Here is a 19,760-nt window from a genome sequence, read left to right as displayed (position 1 = left end):
ACCAAATCAGATAGTACGAATATTACAAACCTATGACTTGAGGTTCGATTCCTTACCGTTTAAATACGAGCTCAAGGACGACCAGCATCATTTATCACTTAGTATTGAGTGGGATTTGACAGGTCATGGTGATTCCTGTGATATTACCAAGGTTAAACCGAAATCAAAGTCGCCGTCACAGATCAGGCACGGTAAGCGACGAACCAAGGCATGGAAAAGGCGGAAAGGGATTAAGAGTCATGATCAGGTGGTTATTCCAAAGAGTACAGATCTAGACGACTCTGGTGTTTCTGTTGAACAGCCAGTTTTACATAGTGTTAGTGTGATGACACAGTGTGACCCTAACCCTGTTAAGCCTATCAGCATTGAGCCTAAGCCTGAGGTTATTGCTACATCATGTGTGAAGTCGCCTTCGAGTCATCCAAAGACAGCGCTATTGAATATTGGTAAACCCGTTTGTGAAGGAAAGTTAATTGCTCAACCAACAGGTCAACCTTTCAATAATGTGCACCAGATCAACCCTCCAAAAACTATCACAGCTGGATTCGTTCGTGAGGAGAAAGCCAATTCTCTACCGACAAGTCCGTGTGATGATGACTTTGGGTGGGACACAAACCCATTTGCTCAACAAATGTCGAGAAAGAGGAACTTGACATCTTCGCAAGTCAATCATGTGACCACTGTTTCGAAACCGTCCAATTTTGACAGTATTGTGAAAAAGTCTGATGATGGGACATGCTCGATCAACTCCAAAGACCTACTAGCATTTCTGATAAATAAGTGATTTTATAATTTGACAATATCTCGTTACTGAAGTGATTTAAGTCGGTGTTGTAGACTGTTTATAGAGGATACGTTATACATTGTCGAGTAATATTGATAATATTATCCAATGGGAACCCTATAAACAGTGTATATATACGTACTATACAGTTTAGTTTCAGCATACATGTATATATTACAGATTATTGTGTTATGTGGTGCTGCAATTGTATCTTCATTAATCTAGTGAGATTATGATGTTTCAGTTTTATATATTATGTTATGATGATGAGTGAGTAACATTTCTATTTGGCATATGGACTTTGTGGAATGACTGAAATTTCAAATGTTGATCTATCATAATCAGATCATTGATTTATAAATAATAACTACATGTATGTACTTTGGGTTTCTAATTCATTTCATGGTTCTTCAAAAAATTTCCCTAGGGTAAAATTTTTGTTTTGGGGGGGCATGTTATATATATGTAAAATATATATTTTAGGTGACCATGAAATGTCTTAGTTCCGGATAATGTTAGCCAGTTGTTTATATTTTGGTTCGAATATTAGTTTGCTTTGTTGTTTTCCGGAATATAAAGAGTTGCCGCCACGAAGCGAGAATGATGGTGTTGTGTTGTCATTTCTCTGGGTAATTCCCCCAACGTATCCCTCGATTGTAACAGCTGGTAATCGGTACACCCCAGCCATCGTAGTTATAGGCTATTGAGGTTTCCGAATATTTTTTTATTGTACGATTTTTTTTGTTGAAAAAGGGAGGAAATATATGTAACAGTAAAACAAAATATGTATTTATTTATGTAAAAAGATGAAACATTGTGTTCAACAAACTTATTTCCAGTTGAAGCTTTAAGATTTTGGTGAACCTTGTAATTGATGTGCATAGTCATGGCAGAGTTTTCTCCCTTATATCGATGAAAATTCAGGTAGACATTTTTTTCTCTTAAATGATACTAGAAGGAACAAATGGTAGCTGAACAATGGTTTGTTGGTGTATCTGTTATGTACGTGCATGGACTGTGCATCTTTTTCATTAAAATTCATCAACAGGAACACATCAATTACTGTATCATTTTCTCTTGTCTATATTGCGATTTGTATTAGAATAAATAACAAAAACATGAATATTTTAAGAATTTATTACATTTATTCAGCAAACGAACATTTTGATTGGTTTTAAAGCTATACAGTTTTCGGTTTGGTCTATAGATTGACTATATGAATATTTAAACCTTTGCTATGTGGTGTCAGGTTTCCTGCCGACAGACTAGATTCACTGCTATCAGTCATCTATGGAGAGTATCGTTAATAAATTGTGGATATACAACTCAAAACCTGTCGCCTCATAGGTATTATAAACAATCTGGCATCAGTTTAGCAGGAAAATGACATATGGGTACCGTGTTGTGATTTATAAGACAATGCACTATGAAATCAGCGATGTCCAAAAAATAAAAACAACTGACTTATATTCAACAAATTGCTTTAGTAACAAGAAGCTTCTACGTCTAGCTATGCCAAAATTATATTATATATACACTACGATCGATTGAAAACAAGAGCGGATAATTGACCCCCCCCCCGCCCCTATCCGGAGAAATTTTAGCTGTCACCGCCTCTAAATATTGTATGTTTTCGGTCTTACATGCTATCATTCACCTGATAGTACAGCAAATACTATTATATTTTTTTTTACAACTGTTGGTTTTAATTAAGTATATTTCTCTACCACAAATGCCAATTTATGTTTTTTGTTTGTTAAAAGCACTGCAGTGTGTATACACTATCGGCAATGTTAATTATATTTCCAACCATAATTAACTTAGCATTTTTATTCTATTCTCTATCTTAGCCAAAACCAATACACCTAGGGCACACGTCACCAGCATTATTTATATTTCCTGTCTCTGTTACAGAAGCAAAACATTTATCACTCAGTACAAAATTGTCTTGTACACGTTAAAGGCACTGAAACGAACAGTTCCTGGACACATAAAGGAGACTGTCACCCAGATGTCACGATCACTCATCCAGGTGAAAAAAATATAGGTAATGTATTCAGTGAACACTCTGTTACCTATGGAATTCCGTGTATCGGATTTATCAACCAGTTTGAAATCTGATTAACGTCACCTGTCATAGTTTGGTTTACTACTAACTACTAAGTAATCTGTTCGCGGCTGACGTATCGCGTAGTAAAGTAAGCCACGGACAGGTGGTTTTTGGTTACTACACTGGTATGTTACCAGAAATATCGAAACCTTGTATTTGGATTATTTTGTTTAACGTCCTATTAACAGCCAGGGTCATTTAAGGACGTGCCACGTTTTGGAGGTGGAGGAAAGTACCTGCTGGCCTACGATCAGTACCAGACAACTGCCCCACGTGGGTTTCGAACTCACAACCCGGAGTTGGAAGTCTAGTGATAAAGTGTCGAAACCCTCGAAACATTCACGAAGCTGAAACTTACAACAATCTGTGTAGAATTTAAGCGATAACGCCGGTTTGAATTTTGTTCCATGGGAATGATTTTTAAAAAACAGTTTTGTAGAACATTACAGTACATTTTCTCGATTATTCACGGATGACAACGGTAGACATATGAGTCATAAGGAGTTATACATTATACATATATTTGACTTATAACAACTATATATACATGCGTTTGTGCGACTCTAAAACGAGTCCAATAGGTTATTAATGTATATGGAACACATTTCAGCTACTAAGGGCACTGTAATATTTTGTAATAATATTATAAAAAAGTACAATAAATTTCTGTTGACTGGTAATATTAATATAGCATTTAGGATATCGACATCTAAAGCAATACACTAAATATCAAACGTCTCTTTTTACATTTAGTTTTTTTTCTTTGACTTTTGTCTAAACGAAACTATTGTTTCGGAATATGTTTACATGTGCCAAGGTTATAAGTGGCCAGGGTCGTCATTTATCAAGATGGTGTTAATTTTTGGAGGCGGCCAAATTCCCCTCTGTATAGTCAACACGGTTAACTCTGAACAGCAAAGGGATGGACACCAAAGTACCAAACGTTACTCTACGAGTATCAGTAAATATTCCTCAATACAAGACAAATAGTATAATATTTCGACACAATACAAATATGGTGTTTATCAATACACAAGTATAATTTTACAGGAAATGTCATAGCTGATCTTCTTGAAATTCCATATTAACATTACATGTATTTCATTCTTAATTGGGTTGTATGAATGTTTGAGAATTTGTTTGGAACTGAAGCAAATATTTTTTTTGTAAATTGTAATTTTTCGACACAGCCACCGAGAAACATGTTCACCATTAAACCTCAAATGCAGATATAATCCTTAACCCTTAATCTCAAACATCTCCGTGTCATTAAACAAATGTCATTTTGAAGATATATTCTTTATCAGATATATTGTTTATAATAGATGCACTGTGCCAAACTGTGTTACACTATGCATGTACATGTATATACCTCACCGACTTTTTACGATGCCGTTTGTGTAAATGTTAAATGAAAATTTCATATTGCACGAAGACTTTGTTGTCAATTGTTTTTTGCGTAAGAGTTTAACGCAAGCTCCCTTTTAATTTCTACATTTTCTGTTAACTGTCGTTTGAAGGCGGTCGAGAAGAAGGTTCCCTATCGCGCGTGTGGTCCCTAGTAAGGAATTTCTTCTGGATCACTATCTTGAGTCCACCGAAGTTAGCCCTTGAGGGAAGCGTTGGAGACGGAAGGACCCGAATCTGCTTCCTCTCAGGATTAAATGATATGATGTCCTGGTGTACATTACCGGAGGTCTCCCCTCCTATGACCAGTATAGAGCCGTTGTGGTGGACCAGACCAAACCGGCGTCTATTGAAGTAACTGAGCGTTTCAATAGTCTTACAGTTGCCATCCTCAGACATTTCCACAATACTGCCGTCTGTACACACTACAAATAATTGTTTTTCTAACACAATTGCTCTCGCCATTTTGCATTTGGAAGGCATTCCTGACAGAAAACTTGACACACCGAGCCTCGTATCAAAACATTGGACTGCGTCTGTTTCTTTATCGTCAGAAAGGATTCCACCAAAGACTAAAATCTTCTCCTTCGACACAGCTGCCGTCATAGACCGAACTGCCATCTGGAGGCTTCCTACTGAAGACCAGGAACGTGTTTGAATATTGTACTCATCGATGGATGACAAAGTTCGTTGAGATTCCTCTTTGACATTGTCGTCATAGCCACCGATAACGTAGATGGACCCGCCAACCGCGACCATGGCATGACGTCGCCGCCCCTGAACCAACGACGTACATCGATACCAGTCGTTATTTTCTGATCTGTAACGGAGGAGTATGTCCAGCCTCTGAGAACCCCCCGACACGAAAATATCGTTTCCGTATGCACAAGAAGCAAACTCACGACCCAGGACGATGGGAAGCTGAGTAAGAGTGCACCACCGTTTCTGCTGGAAGCTATACGCTAACAAGTCTGACACTTTGTCCCCTATGGCGTTGTACCCGCCTATGATGACTAATACTTCCTCCAGGTTGGAAAATTGCCGAAAGGCAATTCGTGGGGAATTAAACTCAGGTCGACGCGCTAAAAGCATTTGATAACTTATGGCTTCTTTGACGATTTCCCTACAGCGGGGACTATCCGTTACGATCTGCATTGGCTCTATTTCATGCAAGAGATACTCCGAGCCTAAGAGCGGAAGGCGAAGGTGTTCAAACAGACGAATTGTCTCTTGTTTCCGCTCTTGTGGTTTTGCATTATACCAGCGAAATACGGCGTCGCATACTACTTCTTCGTTTGCAACCATCAAATGGTCGTCAGTAATGATTGCGATGATGTCATCAACATCAAGCCACATGAAGTCTTCAGACCGGCATATGTCACTGAAATGTTCCATTATCAGCGCCCAGGCCTTCCGGGAAAGTTGCGGACATTCATGTGACTTGGCGAGTTTCCATGCACCGATGCAATTTTCGGCACAGATATTTTCCAAAAGAAACTGTTCACACTTTTCATGTAGATACTCAACCTGGAATATTGCCGCTGCTTTAATCAATTCCTGGGCATTGTCAACAGTCACCACTCTTTTTCCAGAGTAGATGAAATCTATGATGTGTTCAAAAATGGCTTTGTCTATGTTGTGCAGTGTGACAACACCGTCTAAGGACTCGCGCATACCAGAGGAAAACATAGCGTCAAAATAAGGCGAGACAGCGGCTAACACGGTCTTGTGACAATTGAATGTTTTACCCTCCACAGTAATTTCAACATCTGTATGACGCCCACTTTTGTACATATCTTCGAGAGACGCATGTATAAACATGGAGAGGTCTTGCTTCCAGTTGGCAGGCATGTTTACTCTGAAACATAAAAATACAATGTTATTTATAAATCAGAAACTGTAACTAACGTAAAAACCCGCCGAAATGACTTACCCTGAAGTCATGGGGAGTGCTTTTTCATCGAATGGTTATCTCATAAATAGGAGTAAACAATTCTATGAATTCTGAATGAAGATATTATGATATTATTTGACCTATGTTATTTTTGGGTGAGGGATCTTTAAATGGTATGTATGAATGGAATGACCCCACTAAAGGAAAACAAATGGAGTCAGTAGGGACAAAGTCACGGCTATATGCTTACTTCTTTATAACGAGTATTGGAATTTACGCTTAATTTTGTTCTAAAGATTCCTTCAAAGAAAGATAAAAAAGCCCCCACAAAACTTATACCTATTTTATTTAAAAATGTATTCAGCATATTAGATCGTATAATGTGTGAGATTTGCGTAATTACACTACAAAAATTTGAATAAAAATTATGAAATTATTGAAAGTATCATATAAAGCTTCTACTAAGTATGATGATGGTAATTTTATCGATACAATATATTATAATTAGTGTTCGTAATGCCTCCAGAACTGTGACGAATGACAACCTTAACTACATACTAATTCACCTCGTATACACACAGAATTATTTATATCGTCGAGAGATAACTAGATGAAACATCATTAATTTAAAACACTATCAACACGAGGGAAATAAAGGAATCAAGCCGACACGAAAGATAACGATATGAATCATGTTCGGTGGGATTTGGAAGTGGAATAACCTGTTTATAGAAACAAATATGGGTGGCATTAAAGTTTCACGATGTCATCTGAAAAAAAATGAATAGACACTTAAACAAAACTAACTAATAATCCACAAAACGAGGTCAAAATAGCAGGAAAATACAGATGAGCATGGAGACATCTGAAAAATGGGAATAGAAACAAGACCATGTGTTTCGGAAGTGTTGGTATCTTAGGCTACATCCACGACACCCGTCATACAAATACCAGGTATAGGAGAAATCCGAGTCACTTTCTCAAAATAAGAAAAAGGGTGGCGAAACAGAACTAAGCAGTTCACACAAAGATACATATTTCCTAATGAGGTTAGGATGTCGAACATAAATCTTTATCATAGTTTTCATGCATCTGCATGTGTCAATAGTAAATATGTGACTTTAAAATAATTCAATACATGATTAACGTATTCTTTCAGCGTTATGATATCATGCAGGAGCATGTTCAATAATTGATAGGTAATCGAGATGTTCATCCGTTTTTTAAAGGTACATATTTGCTGTGTCAGTTTACTTTAATGATATATACGCGTTAGCACTTCCTCAACTACCTTTAAACATGCAAGCGGATGGATGTAAGTGAAATATTTGTTCATGTACAAACAGCATTGCCTATTGTTCCCTCATACGTAACATGATGTGTGAATTATTTAAAAGGAACTTGACGCAGGAGACGGAAGAATCAACCCGATATACATACAATATATTTATGTGGTCTCACGGGATCGCGTGTGATTCGTAAAGATACAGATATAGATGAAAGAACGAAAACAGTACCAAAATAATTAGCTAAACAGAGCGAGGTTGTATGTAAATATATGTATGTTGGTACCGAGATAAGAAATGGTATGTATTTTCTTCTAGTGGTTAAAGATGGCGTGTATAAATGTAATGACGCTGGTATCAAGGCAGGGAGAAATATTTAGGAATACGAAATAAGAATGCCTTAATAAGAAATTATTTGAAATTATTTTGTTGGCTAATTGTAACTAATTATAAATACCATTATGTCATTTAATGATATGTACTTGAATGAAGTCACTAACGGACCGCTTTATTGAGTGATTTACTGAAATGTTATGTCGCAGGCACATTGTCATGGACATGGACTCAGCCCGTTATACTGACATCAGACTTGGCCAGGTTGTATCCTTATGTCAACTTTCAGCGGTGAATGCTATACAAGGATATCCTGTGGTATTTTGAATGACTATACCCCGGGGACGTGAAAAATTCTTCACCTATAATTGATCTGAAAAAATCTTGACCTGAAATTGACTTGAACTTAACCTCAAAAATACATGAAAAGGCCAATTTCGTGTGAAGAAAAAATGCAAGTGAAATTAAAGGTCAATTTGTCTCGACCTTAAAATTACTCACAATGAATTGACCTTAATTGAAATGAAGAAATTTCACGTATGTAGCAGGGGAAAAAAGATGAAAATCAAATCACAAACGCGGTAACCCCTTATAAATCATGCAACGGGAACAGCAGCAGGCGACATCCTAACATACAGTCTGCAGGACAGACAATATTACTCAGGGTAAAGGTCACGATTCAGGTACATCTGTACCACTGTAGAATGATGTCTTTGGTCTAGTGTACGATATCGATTTTGTTCCCACGACTAGCATTAACCTTACAGTATGTGACACTGCAATCACAAAAATGGAAAATGTCTCGAGAATTTAATTGATCCCATCACAAGTTATCAGGAGACAGTCAGCATTCAGCTTTATTGAATTGATCCAGCGCTAGAATACGTTTAAAAGGTACAGTTACAATAAAATAACACCATGTCTGGTATCAACATTTACATTGTTTCTGCAATGAAAATCAGTACTAGATCATTGCGACGACTAGTCAAAAGTTGGAATATGACAATCAGAGGTTGAACAATGCGGGGATAGATGTGTTAAACTGATAGATATGGTGTCTGCCGCTGGGACTCTCGTACATTGTACATGTAATTGTTTATGCATGATAATAAAATTCTCATTACTGTTCTCATTTAAGCTACAGCTCTCCTACAACTATAACATTAATGAAAAAAAGATCAAGAAGCAATATTAATAAGCTTTATACGTGTCTTTGTCGTAACCTCTGACATTGACATTTATTTGTCTGGATTCACTCTTCATCTTCGTTTTACCTTTTAATGTTTCCGATAACGCTTTCTCGAATATCGTACTATATTTGATTTTTGTTCACATTTGATAGCTGCTGCTTGACCATAAAGGAACCTTTGTGTAACAAACTTTAAAAAAAGTTTACCTGAGTGTTTATGGCTTCGCTAAATAAGGGATTTCGAACTAACCCTTATATACTTGTATATCACAAGCTTCAGCGTTGAAGAGTCTGAAATTCTTTTTATGGTCAAACTTTATTTTTTCTTTACACATTTTCAAAATTTAGACTATAAAAAGGATGGTCTATAATTTAACAAAACGCCCTAGAGTGGGTGACAAGAAAATATTGTATAGTTACATATCTACTTAACAATATACTTGTTTAGTACATATGTGGGATTAATCATAGACCGCCTATTGTAAACTATCACCTACACTATACAGTAAAGTGTACAGGATAAAGAAGCTACTTATACACACCGGCATTATTCCTTTGATAATGATAAAACCGATATCATACCTATTTCTGCATTACATTTTAGTGCTTAAAATCAATGCTTATTTGATGAACAGCTTTTTAGTCAGAAGTACGTGAGTTGATGAGGTTTTATCGAAATAATACAACAGATGGATTTGCGATGGAAATATTTACATACACCTGAGGTATACTTACAGAATATTTACTTAACCCGTATCACTTCCTTTCATTATAAAGCTTTTCCAAATCGTACCAATGCTTATATGAGTTGACATATAGACAAATGTCATACAGACATCTTACACTATCTAAATAAACATAATGAGGTATCGAAATGAAGTAAAAATAAGGAATACATTTCCATCGGATACTACTTAGTATATATATTATTAAAAAAACTAAATGAATAAAAAAAAAAAAAAAAAAATGCAAATTGATAATTGCCCCCTCTCACAATTAACATGGTGATTATTTATACGCTGGATCAGCAGGGCCTGAGTGTTGACATGCATGGAAAGTTGATATGAATATAACAAATAACTTACAAATTAATATACAGAATATTCAAATACAATTCTAGTGGTGTAAATAATTCAGTTTATGCTGAATGTTAAATTGCTCCATAACAGGGACTTTATTCTACAGAAGATTATAAAATGTGAAATTTGGAAATCCTGATTGTTCGGGAAATCAAAATACTCTGTGTAGGCCTAAACAAATGTTTGAAGTACAGTGGACCCTCGATAATCCGAACACCTTCGTTCCCAGTCCAAACCGTCCGGATTACGAGTTTTCCGGACTGCCGAATTTCGTGTACCAGGTCAAAAAAAATTGTCGTGTAAGAGTTATCTCCCTTGATTATATACAATCCGGGACGTTTCATAAACACGTCTAATTGTCAGACTTTTTAACAATAAATATACTTATGTTTCTGATATGATTCATTTGTTTTGTTTTGTAGAAAGTAAAAAATAAACTATGTTTTTAAAAGAACATGTAAAGTGAAAGTTGTTTTATTTATAGCGGGCATATGTGACCTACAAACAACACACATGTGTCACGTCCTGGAGGTTCACAAACAAGTAGAAATTACAAACGTTAAATACCTTAAATAAAATACCCCGATTTTACAACTTACCGTCAGTCTATGTTTTTTTTATGATTTTTACGTACCAGAAACCCCAAGCTATCTATTTAAAAGTACGCGACACCAGCGAGAACTACCCAAGATGTCCGATAATTATTCAACCCGTATTCACTTAACAATGTGACGCTTAGTTAAGTATCAGAAGACTATTGACTAATTTGTGTGTAATCAACCCAGTTCTTGTGATCACTGCTTAATACGTAAATGTGTATGTAATTAATAACATGCAACTTTCAACGAGTCGTCGTTTCACGTAACGTTAACGGTGTTACAATGCCGATATCCGTGCAAGTGTTAATGATGTTAATTACCGATCATAAATTGAACTGAATGTTTGTGCATCAATTCTGTAACAATTAGGTCGTAGAGAAAAAAGCAATGTACCGTTATAAAAACAAAAGCTACACATTGTAACACAGGTAAACACCCGGGGCTATGACCTGGCAGCGGTCGCTATGACTACGCACAGTGTCAAGCGATATTCTGTACACCTGTCGACACGGGTGACTTGCCCCGACATTTTTTTCTCCTCGTGGTGAAAAAATCGTCCGGATTATTGAGGGAAATTTACTAATGAAAAGTACGTTCCGTTCCCAAAATGGGCTTCCGGAATCGGAATCCGAATTTCCGGACTGGTGAGTACAAATAACGTTACGGAAATCCGTTCCCGTGCATTTCCGTCCGGACTGTGAGTTTTCCGGACTATCGGCGTCCGGATTATCGCGGGTCCACTGTATATGGACTGAAAGGAAATATACAATGTATAGTATATATTCTGGTGTATATAAGAATAGATATTACTGGTATTGCAGATATTTTCGATATGCTCTACCTATGCCAGTACATTTGTCCTGAAATAGGTAAAGCAAATTGAAAATGCCTGCATATGTACTTGCATAGGTAGATCAAATTAAAATATTTGCAACTACCGCTTCGTCCCTCTAAATCATCATATCAAAGTGATATTAAACATTAGAGTTCTAACTGGGATCACGTATGTTTACTCACGTTTTGTTGTTGTTGTTGTCGTGTGCAGGTAAGGCCACTGAGTTTCGGTTATGGTGAGACGATGTAGATAGGGAATGGTTTTGTCCCACTTACCTACCTCATATGTCAATAATTCATGTGCTATTTGCGGTATGGTCTGCATGTTCAGGGATCAATATTCGATTAGTTTGCACACCGCCTACTCACCTGTACAGGACGAGGATGTTGCGAAATTTATCATCGTTAGAGCAACAACCCGCAACAATGGGAACCTTCAATCATATCATAATATTCAGATATTGAACAAAAGAAATTAACCTGGTCTGAGATGACAGTATGAGATTGATTCAAACAAGAGTCAACACATAACAATCTGAACCAATTTTAACGAGGTCACTTTTGATTTATATCATTGGGTGATTTCTAAGATATAGCTGGAATTGCGCGATAATCATCAGGATACGCACCTAGTAAAACTGTAAAATGCATTTGATAAAGGATCCACGTGATCTATTTTCGAAAGTATATTAGTGTTGTTTGAAATCCTTCTTGATGTAAACTAACTAGGATTCTCATACATGTATATCAACACATTTAGGTACTTATTAAGTGTACATATGTAATTGTTTGACAACGAATTGCGTTATAGTCATATTAACATATTGGGAGGTTTTATAATTATTTACTATGTGTCTTGGGGAACACGCCCTGAAACTACTTTCATATGTGCTTGACCCAGACCAATACAAAGAAATCAAATTATCTAAAAAAATAATATGCAATAACTCACCAGAAATATTAATTTTGAAAATTATGATACAACTCCCTTTTTCAGAAATAAAGGAATCTTATTCTGGCTATTAAAGAGGAACGTTTCTCTATCATTCACTATGAATGGATACTATATTCTGAACATATATTCAACGAGAACGTATCATATATTATCTGTTATTGTGAAATCTACATTTATTCACTATTGATGAATAAGAGTATGGTTTTTGTGTGTGTGAAAACTATGAAGAAACACAATAGAGGAGTGATTTATTGTACTGTATTGAAAGCCCCGACCTTTTATATTAACTTGCGTTAAAAAACCAACAACTCGCAATCTGCAGATCACTTCTATATTTACTGATAAAACTACCCTAAAACAACACTCAAGATATCAATTCTACTTAGATCGAAACATACAAAAAGAAAGATTTCTTTACTATTTTTTTCTGTATTTCATCATGTAAAGACCGATGTTAATATTTTTATCTAAGGCCAAATTAATGCTTCCGATAAATAATCTATGTTGTCAAAAATTTGATATATGTTACTGTCAATCTAGTAAACAGATTGTAAACAACTACTCACCAAAACTAATGTTAATCTATACCGATAACAAGCGGAGTCGGTGCTCTGATTCAAGGTTGAAATTCTTGTTAACATCACGGGTGAACAATTCATATGATATCCAAAACCAGTTTCTAGAATGTTTTTTGTCTTCGAGGTGTATCGCTATTTTGTAAACGAGGTTTAGGATATTTCGTATTCTACATTATTTTCTGGGAGCTCAGATTATCGAATGTATCATTTGGTTTGATTTGTTTTCGTTTAACGTCCTATTAACAGCCAGGGTCATTTAAGGACGTGCCAGGCTTTGGAGGGGGAGGAAAGCCGGAGTACCCGGGGAAAAACCACTGGCCTACGGTCAGTACCTGGCAACTGCTCCACGTAGGTTTCGAACTCGCAACCCAGAGGTGGAGGGCTAGTGATTAAGTGTCGGGACACCTTAACCACTCGGCCACCGCGGCCCCTTCGAATGTATCAAACAGGCAGGGTATATACATATACATATATTTACAAGTCATATATATGTTATTATCAATTGTTTGACTAATTTACATTTTACTTCTAGATTTTCCTTTCATTTTATTAAAAAAATGTCGGATTTTGAAGAAAAAAAAGACCCCCAATGTTTTCAAGGAGTGCAAACTTAATTTTTACCTTTGGCAATGACTTCATGTTTGTTGTTCAGAATAATAATATTATTCTGCATCTCTATAAAAAAAGGATCAGAAAAAAAACCACTTTATGTTACGAGACTTTTTTTTTAATATATTTTCCTAACATTCCTACCGTATTTCCACACGTTTCGATACTACCTCCAGTCAGATTCTATTAGAAAGACGCATTAGTTTGATGGTTGTATACTGTAACTATTATTATCATACCATCAAAAGGTGCTATTAGCATGTTGAAGAGGTGAGTGGCTTGTGTTTTTACTTGCTAACCGCCCGATGATCGTAAACAGAACAATATATCATTATTCCGACTGTTAGCGTTACGGTAATACCCAGCGGAGGCGAAAATAATTGCAATTTAATACATATTCATTTACTATGATAAGAATCTGTGACATGCAATATGCAACTGGACATGGGATTGATTTTATCCACAGGGAATAATGATCGTCATTCGTTTCTCGAAGAGACTATTGAGTGAATCAATATCTGGAATAATAGATTGTTTTATGAGTGATTAATGGACGTCAGTTTGATGTTGTCAACATATATCTTATCGGTATATTACATAAACACTATGCACGTCATCAATTTAGATCATCACATTGTACGGGATATTTGACTCGCGTATACTGGATATCAGTTTAATTATTAAAATCCAGTGTTTAATGTAATGCCATACGATGTTCATATAAATTGTTTGATGTTGACAGTTTTCTATTTCATCCGGATGTAAAGGATCGTTGGGCGTTTTTATTATCATATACTGCCATTTTATGTCTATCGAAACAATAACGTTGGCGTTTCTACTGGCGATATTCTAATATTTCCTCCCACAGTAAAACCCATAGCACACTTCCATACGGGACAACAAGCGTGATTAATATAAGTTTATACATCATGTCTCACAATTGTTGTAACACACATAACATTTACATTTACATTGATGTATATGAATGAAATTGTGTATAGTTGTTCTACACTAACGTTGAATTGTGTCGCGAAGAAAGCAGGGATTAGATTGTATATACAGGGTATCGAGTTTGTCACGGGTACCTGTTTTGCTTGTGAAGCAGGATTTGGTTACTCACTCAATACTACAAGGGACAATACGTAAGGTGGTCGGGTGACACAGAGACAGCATACTAGCCATTTCACGTAGGCGGCCGGTGTTCGATTCACAATGCAAAAATACCTGCATCAATTTCACATCATTATTCTATTTGTAAATTGTGAGAAGGTCAAAAAAAAAAAAAAAAAAACAACAACAAAAAACTCTCAACAGACGAATAGGCAGAAGCAGAAGCCGAGGGGTGGTATTTGTGGGGAAGGACGGGGTGATGGTTTCGAATATTCAATCTTAATACCATGCCAAAACGTCCACTATATCAAACTAAATACGAAAACTATGCAACCAAGATCTTGTATGGTGACAACGTCCCTTGTGCGTTGGTCAATAGGCTTGTGAAGTTGTCACCTTGTAAACTTGGATTACACAGGAGACACTATGCAACATATGCCAAGCTAGAGGAAGAGCGCAACACTCTTTGACAGATCAAATATGAGAACAATTTGATCTTTAAGAAAGTCGTACACATATATCAATTTCGTCAAATATGGACATTCCTATACTATGATTTAACAGGAATGAGACGACGTTTTGTAGACGTAGTTTATTAAACACCACATTGGCAACAATCAATTTCTTTTTCAACATCATGCTAGGATATTGTATTGCAAGGAAACACAAAAACCCTTTCCAAACTCAAGTACAATCAATATGACTTTTTTTTTTAAATTTTTTTTTTAATTTTCCACATTAGTAGACTACAACATACGAGATAAAGTTCTATGATTGATTACCTAATGCAAAACCTTTTCTATTTATCTAAATTGCATTACTTTCAGTAATTGATTCGTCCTGTTGGCTGTCTATCTAAGGTTTAAATGCACCTGTCCCGTAACTGTGTCATGTCTGGCGGTCTCTTGCCTACCGGCACGTGGTGCATGAAACGAAGCGGACTTGTCGTTAGTGCTTACCGATATCCAATGTGTGTTATAGGTACCCGATCAATATAATGAAGCAAACTGTAAACCAACTTGTTTTCGCGGCGATTTATTTTCGCGTTTTTATGACTGACAATTTTTTTCGCGGCGATTTAATTTCGCGATTTACAATCATAAAAGGCCTACTGTACAGTACCTATGATTAAAGCTATTTCGCGGCGATTAATTTCCACGAATATTAATCTTCTGCTTATTATGCGAAAATTAATCGCACGCGAAAATCAGTTGGTTTGCCGTAATGTTTGCCATTATATCATAAATGTATTGATACTATAAATTAATTGAAAGATACGTTAAGCCAAGAAATGAATCGAAATCACACCTCGATGCCGTTTGATATCTGAGTGTAGAGGTAAATGTTTACATTGTTGATTGGAATGATGTATACAACTGAGAATTAATTGAAAGCCAGAGCTATGCCAAACCGTGTTTAATAAACCAATACATAACTGACAACTTTTTTCGCGGCGATTTAATTTCGCGATTTACAATCATAAAAAGCCTACTGTACAGTACCTATGATTAAAGCTATTTCGCGGCGATCAATTTCCACGAATATTAATCGTCTGCTAATTATGCGAAAATTAATCGCACGCGAAAATCAGTTGGTTTGCCGTAATGTTTGCCATTATATCATAAATGTATTGATACTATAAATTAATTGAAAGATACGTTAAGCCACGAAATGAATCGAAATCACACCTCGATGCCGTTTAATATCTGAGTGTAGAGGTAAATGTTTACATTGTTGATTGGAATGATGTATACAACTAAGAATTAATTGAAAGCCAGAGCTATGCCAAACCTTGTTGAATAAACCAATACATAACTGTTAATGCTGTGTCATGGTGGATCACTTACTTTGTTAAATATTTTCAAAGGTATGAACCTCATTCCGAGTTGTAAATTATTAACCAGAATATTGATTTTTCTATTGATTTGCAAAACTAAAAATCTTTTGATCCCGTCTGATATATTCATCTGTCTGCCTGTCGAGCACCTCCTCCTTAGTGAACTAGGTCAATAAGCCAACTAGTCATTGGCCACAAATTATTTATAATGCAAAGCCGGGAACTGTTTGTAAAAACCAGTCACGCCCGTGTGTGAAACGAAAATAGATAAATAAAAGTACTTTTACTCCTAGCAATTAGGACATATTGCTATGGGACCGTATCTTAACAATGATTAATTAAAATACTAATAAGAAGTGTAAACAGAAAGGCATAGGTTAACTCGCAAACTTTACGTCTCGTCGTGACATTTCATTAGGAATACTATACGAATTTTTTATCAATAATTTATAGTGTTCAGGATGAAAGGGGACTGCCCGTTGTGGTTGCATGCAGTGGTAGAACGAAGTGGCAGTATTAATTGGTGGTATGTAATGGTACAATGAATCGGTGGTATGTAATGGTACAATGAATTGGTGGTATGTAATGGTACAATGAATTGGTGGTATGTAATGGTAGAATGAATTGGTGGTATGTAATGGTACAATGAATTGGTGGTATGTAATGGCACAAGGAATTGGTGGTATGTAATGGTACAATGAATTGGTGGTATGTAATGGTAGAATGAAGTGGTAGTATGTAATGGTAGAATGGAGTGGTAGTATGTAATGGTACAATGAATTGGTGGTATGTAATGGTACAATGCATTGGAAGTATGTAATGGTACAATGAATCGGTGGTATGTAATGGTACAATGAATTGGTGGTATGTAATGGTACAATAAATTGGTGGTATGTAATGGCACAATGAATTGGTGGTATGTAATGGTACAATGAATTGGTAGTATGTAATGGTACAATGAAGTGGTGGTATGTAATGGTACAATGAATTGGTGGTATGTAATGGTACAATGAATTGGTGGTATGTAATGGTACAATGAATTGGTAGTATGTAATGGTACAATGAAGTGGTGGTATGTAATGGTACAATAAATTGGTGGTATGTAATGGCACAATGAATTGGTGGTGTGTAATGGTACAATGAATTGGTAGTATGTAATGGTACAATGAAGTGGTGGTATGTAATGGTACAATGGAGTGGTAGTAAGTAATAGTAGAATGGAATGGTAGAAAGTAATGGTAGAATTAATTGGTTGTATGTAATGATGGAATGGAGTGGTTGTATGTAATGATGGAATAGAGTGGTAGTATGTAATAGTAGAATGGAGTGGTAGTATGTAATAGTAGAATGGAGTGGTAGTATGTAATTGTAGAATGGAGTGGTTGTATGTAATGATGGAATGGAGTGGTAGCATGCTATTGTAGTATACAGTGATAGTATCTAATGGTAGAATAGAGTGGTAGTATACTACAGTGGCAACATTTGGGATAAAATTGAGTGGTATCAAATGGTGGAATATAGTGGTTGCATGTAATGATCGAAGTACGCGGTTGTAGAAGTATGTGGTAATAAACGTTGATAAAAGTACGTGGTTATGAGTGCTGGTGGAAGTACTCAGTAGTTAGTGGTGACAGAAGTACGTGGTAGTAAGTGGTGGTAGAAGTACGTGGTAGTAAGTGGTGGTAGAAGTACGTGGTAGTAAGTGGTGGTAGAAGTACGTGGTAGTAAGTGGTGGTAGAAGTACGTGGTAGTAAGTGGTGGTAGAAGTACGTGGTAGTAAGTGGTGGTAGAAGTACGTGGTAGTAAGTGGTGGTAGAAGTACGTGGTAGTAAGTGGTGGTAGAAGTACGTGGTAGTAAGTGGTGGTAGAAGTACGTGGTAGTAAGTGGTGGTAGAAGTACGTGGTAGTAAGTGGTGGTAGAAGTACGTGGTAGTAAGTGGTGGTAGAAGTACGTGGTAGTAAGTGGTGGTAGAAGTACGTGGTAGTAAGTGGTGGTAGAAGTACGTGGTAGTAAGTGGTGGTAGAAGTACGTGGTAGTAAGTGGTGGTAGAAGTACGTGGTAGTAAGTGGTGGTAGAAGTACGTGGTAGTAAGTGGTGGTAGAAGTACGTGGTAGTAAGTGGTGGTAGAAGTACGTGGTAGTAAGTGGTGGTAGAAGTACGTGGTAGTAAGTGGTGGTAGAAGTACGTGGTAGTAAGTGGTGGTAGAATTATATGGTAGTTAGCGGAGGTAGAAGTACGTAGTTGTAAGTGTTGGTAGACGTACTTACCTAATGTATGACTCACGTTCAGAAACCTGCAGATTTTACTGTCGCTCCATTCCTCAGATGTCTGAACGATTGTATTTCACTCCACTAATGTAGATATTCTCCACGGCAGTCTCCCTAACCATCCCAGTCAGGACGAGTTCACTTTGAAGCGATTTCCATACAGGATGTCATCCCGTGTCCCTCAATGACAATAGTTTTCCGTATGTATTGTTCGATTCCACATTGTCTTCCATATAGTTAAACTGTACCTTCACCCTTACCGTCTATGCAGGTCAATGGTGTATAAGTTTATTCTGTAGCCATTTCCTGCAGGAATTATTGATCTGTGTACCTAACGTTCTAGTCGCTATCGATTTCAGTATGAAAGCATTTAGCGGGTAGATTATGAACTAGGCAAGGTATGCTGAGAATTATCTGCATGCATTAGTGACAGCATGTAGGTCGTTCTAGGAAAAGCACATGTTTTTAACCATATAGACTCTGAAAGGGAGACAATTGAATATTGTCTAATTACTAATCAGTTCTAGTAAATAAGCATACATCAATCACTGTCGGGCTAGTAGGTAGAGTTATACTGTATGTATTCATTATTTACAATTTGGTCATTTTATTTAATTGACAGTATTCTGTGAAGTTACTGTAAACACATGTACACTGAACTTACACCAAACGTATCTACATCATCAACGGCAAAATGCGAATTAAAAGTAATTCAAATAGAAGAAGAAAAAAAAAAAATCAAAGTCTGGTTGTGGTACGTGGTCCGTATTAATTTAAACCAATCTCATGATCAACATAAAATCTGCGCTCAATCTAAGTTTCTTTAAACTCGCTTAAATCATGAAATGGCAGTTTAAAAGAAAACCTAAACACATAAAAAAGATATTT

At 36.4% G+C, this 19,760-nt stretch overlaps 1 protein-coding gene across 1 annotated transcript; it reads right to left on the bottom strand.

Moving 5' to 3' along the window:
• Positions 1-1,905: 1,905 nt before the first annotated feature.
• Positions 1,906-19,117, bottom strand: LOC117321919 (kelch-like protein 24). The gene is made up of 2 exons (XM_033876545.1): positions 18,873-19,117; positions 1,906-6,159 (listed from the first exon to the last, which is right to left on the bottom strand). The coding sequence occupies exon 2, from the start codon at positions 6,150-6,152 to the stop codon at positions 4,398-4,400; it is 1,755 nt and encodes a 584-aa protein (XP_033732436.1). The 5' UTR covers positions 6,153-6,159; positions 18,873-19,117; the 3' UTR covers positions 1,906-4,397.
• Between the last annotated feature and the right edge of the window lie 643 nt (positions 19,118-19,760).

This window comes from Pecten maximus, chromosome 2 (genome assembly GCF_902652985.1).
Source record: "Pecten maximus chromosome 2, xPecMax1.1, whole genome shotgun sequence".
In the NCBI taxonomy this organism is placed as follows: domain Eukaryota; kingdom Metazoa; phylum Mollusca; class Bivalvia; order Pectinida; family Pectinidae; genus Pecten; species Pecten maximus.
Note: the sequence above shows the minus strand (reverse complement) of the source record. Positions and strands in the feature narration are given on the sequence as shown.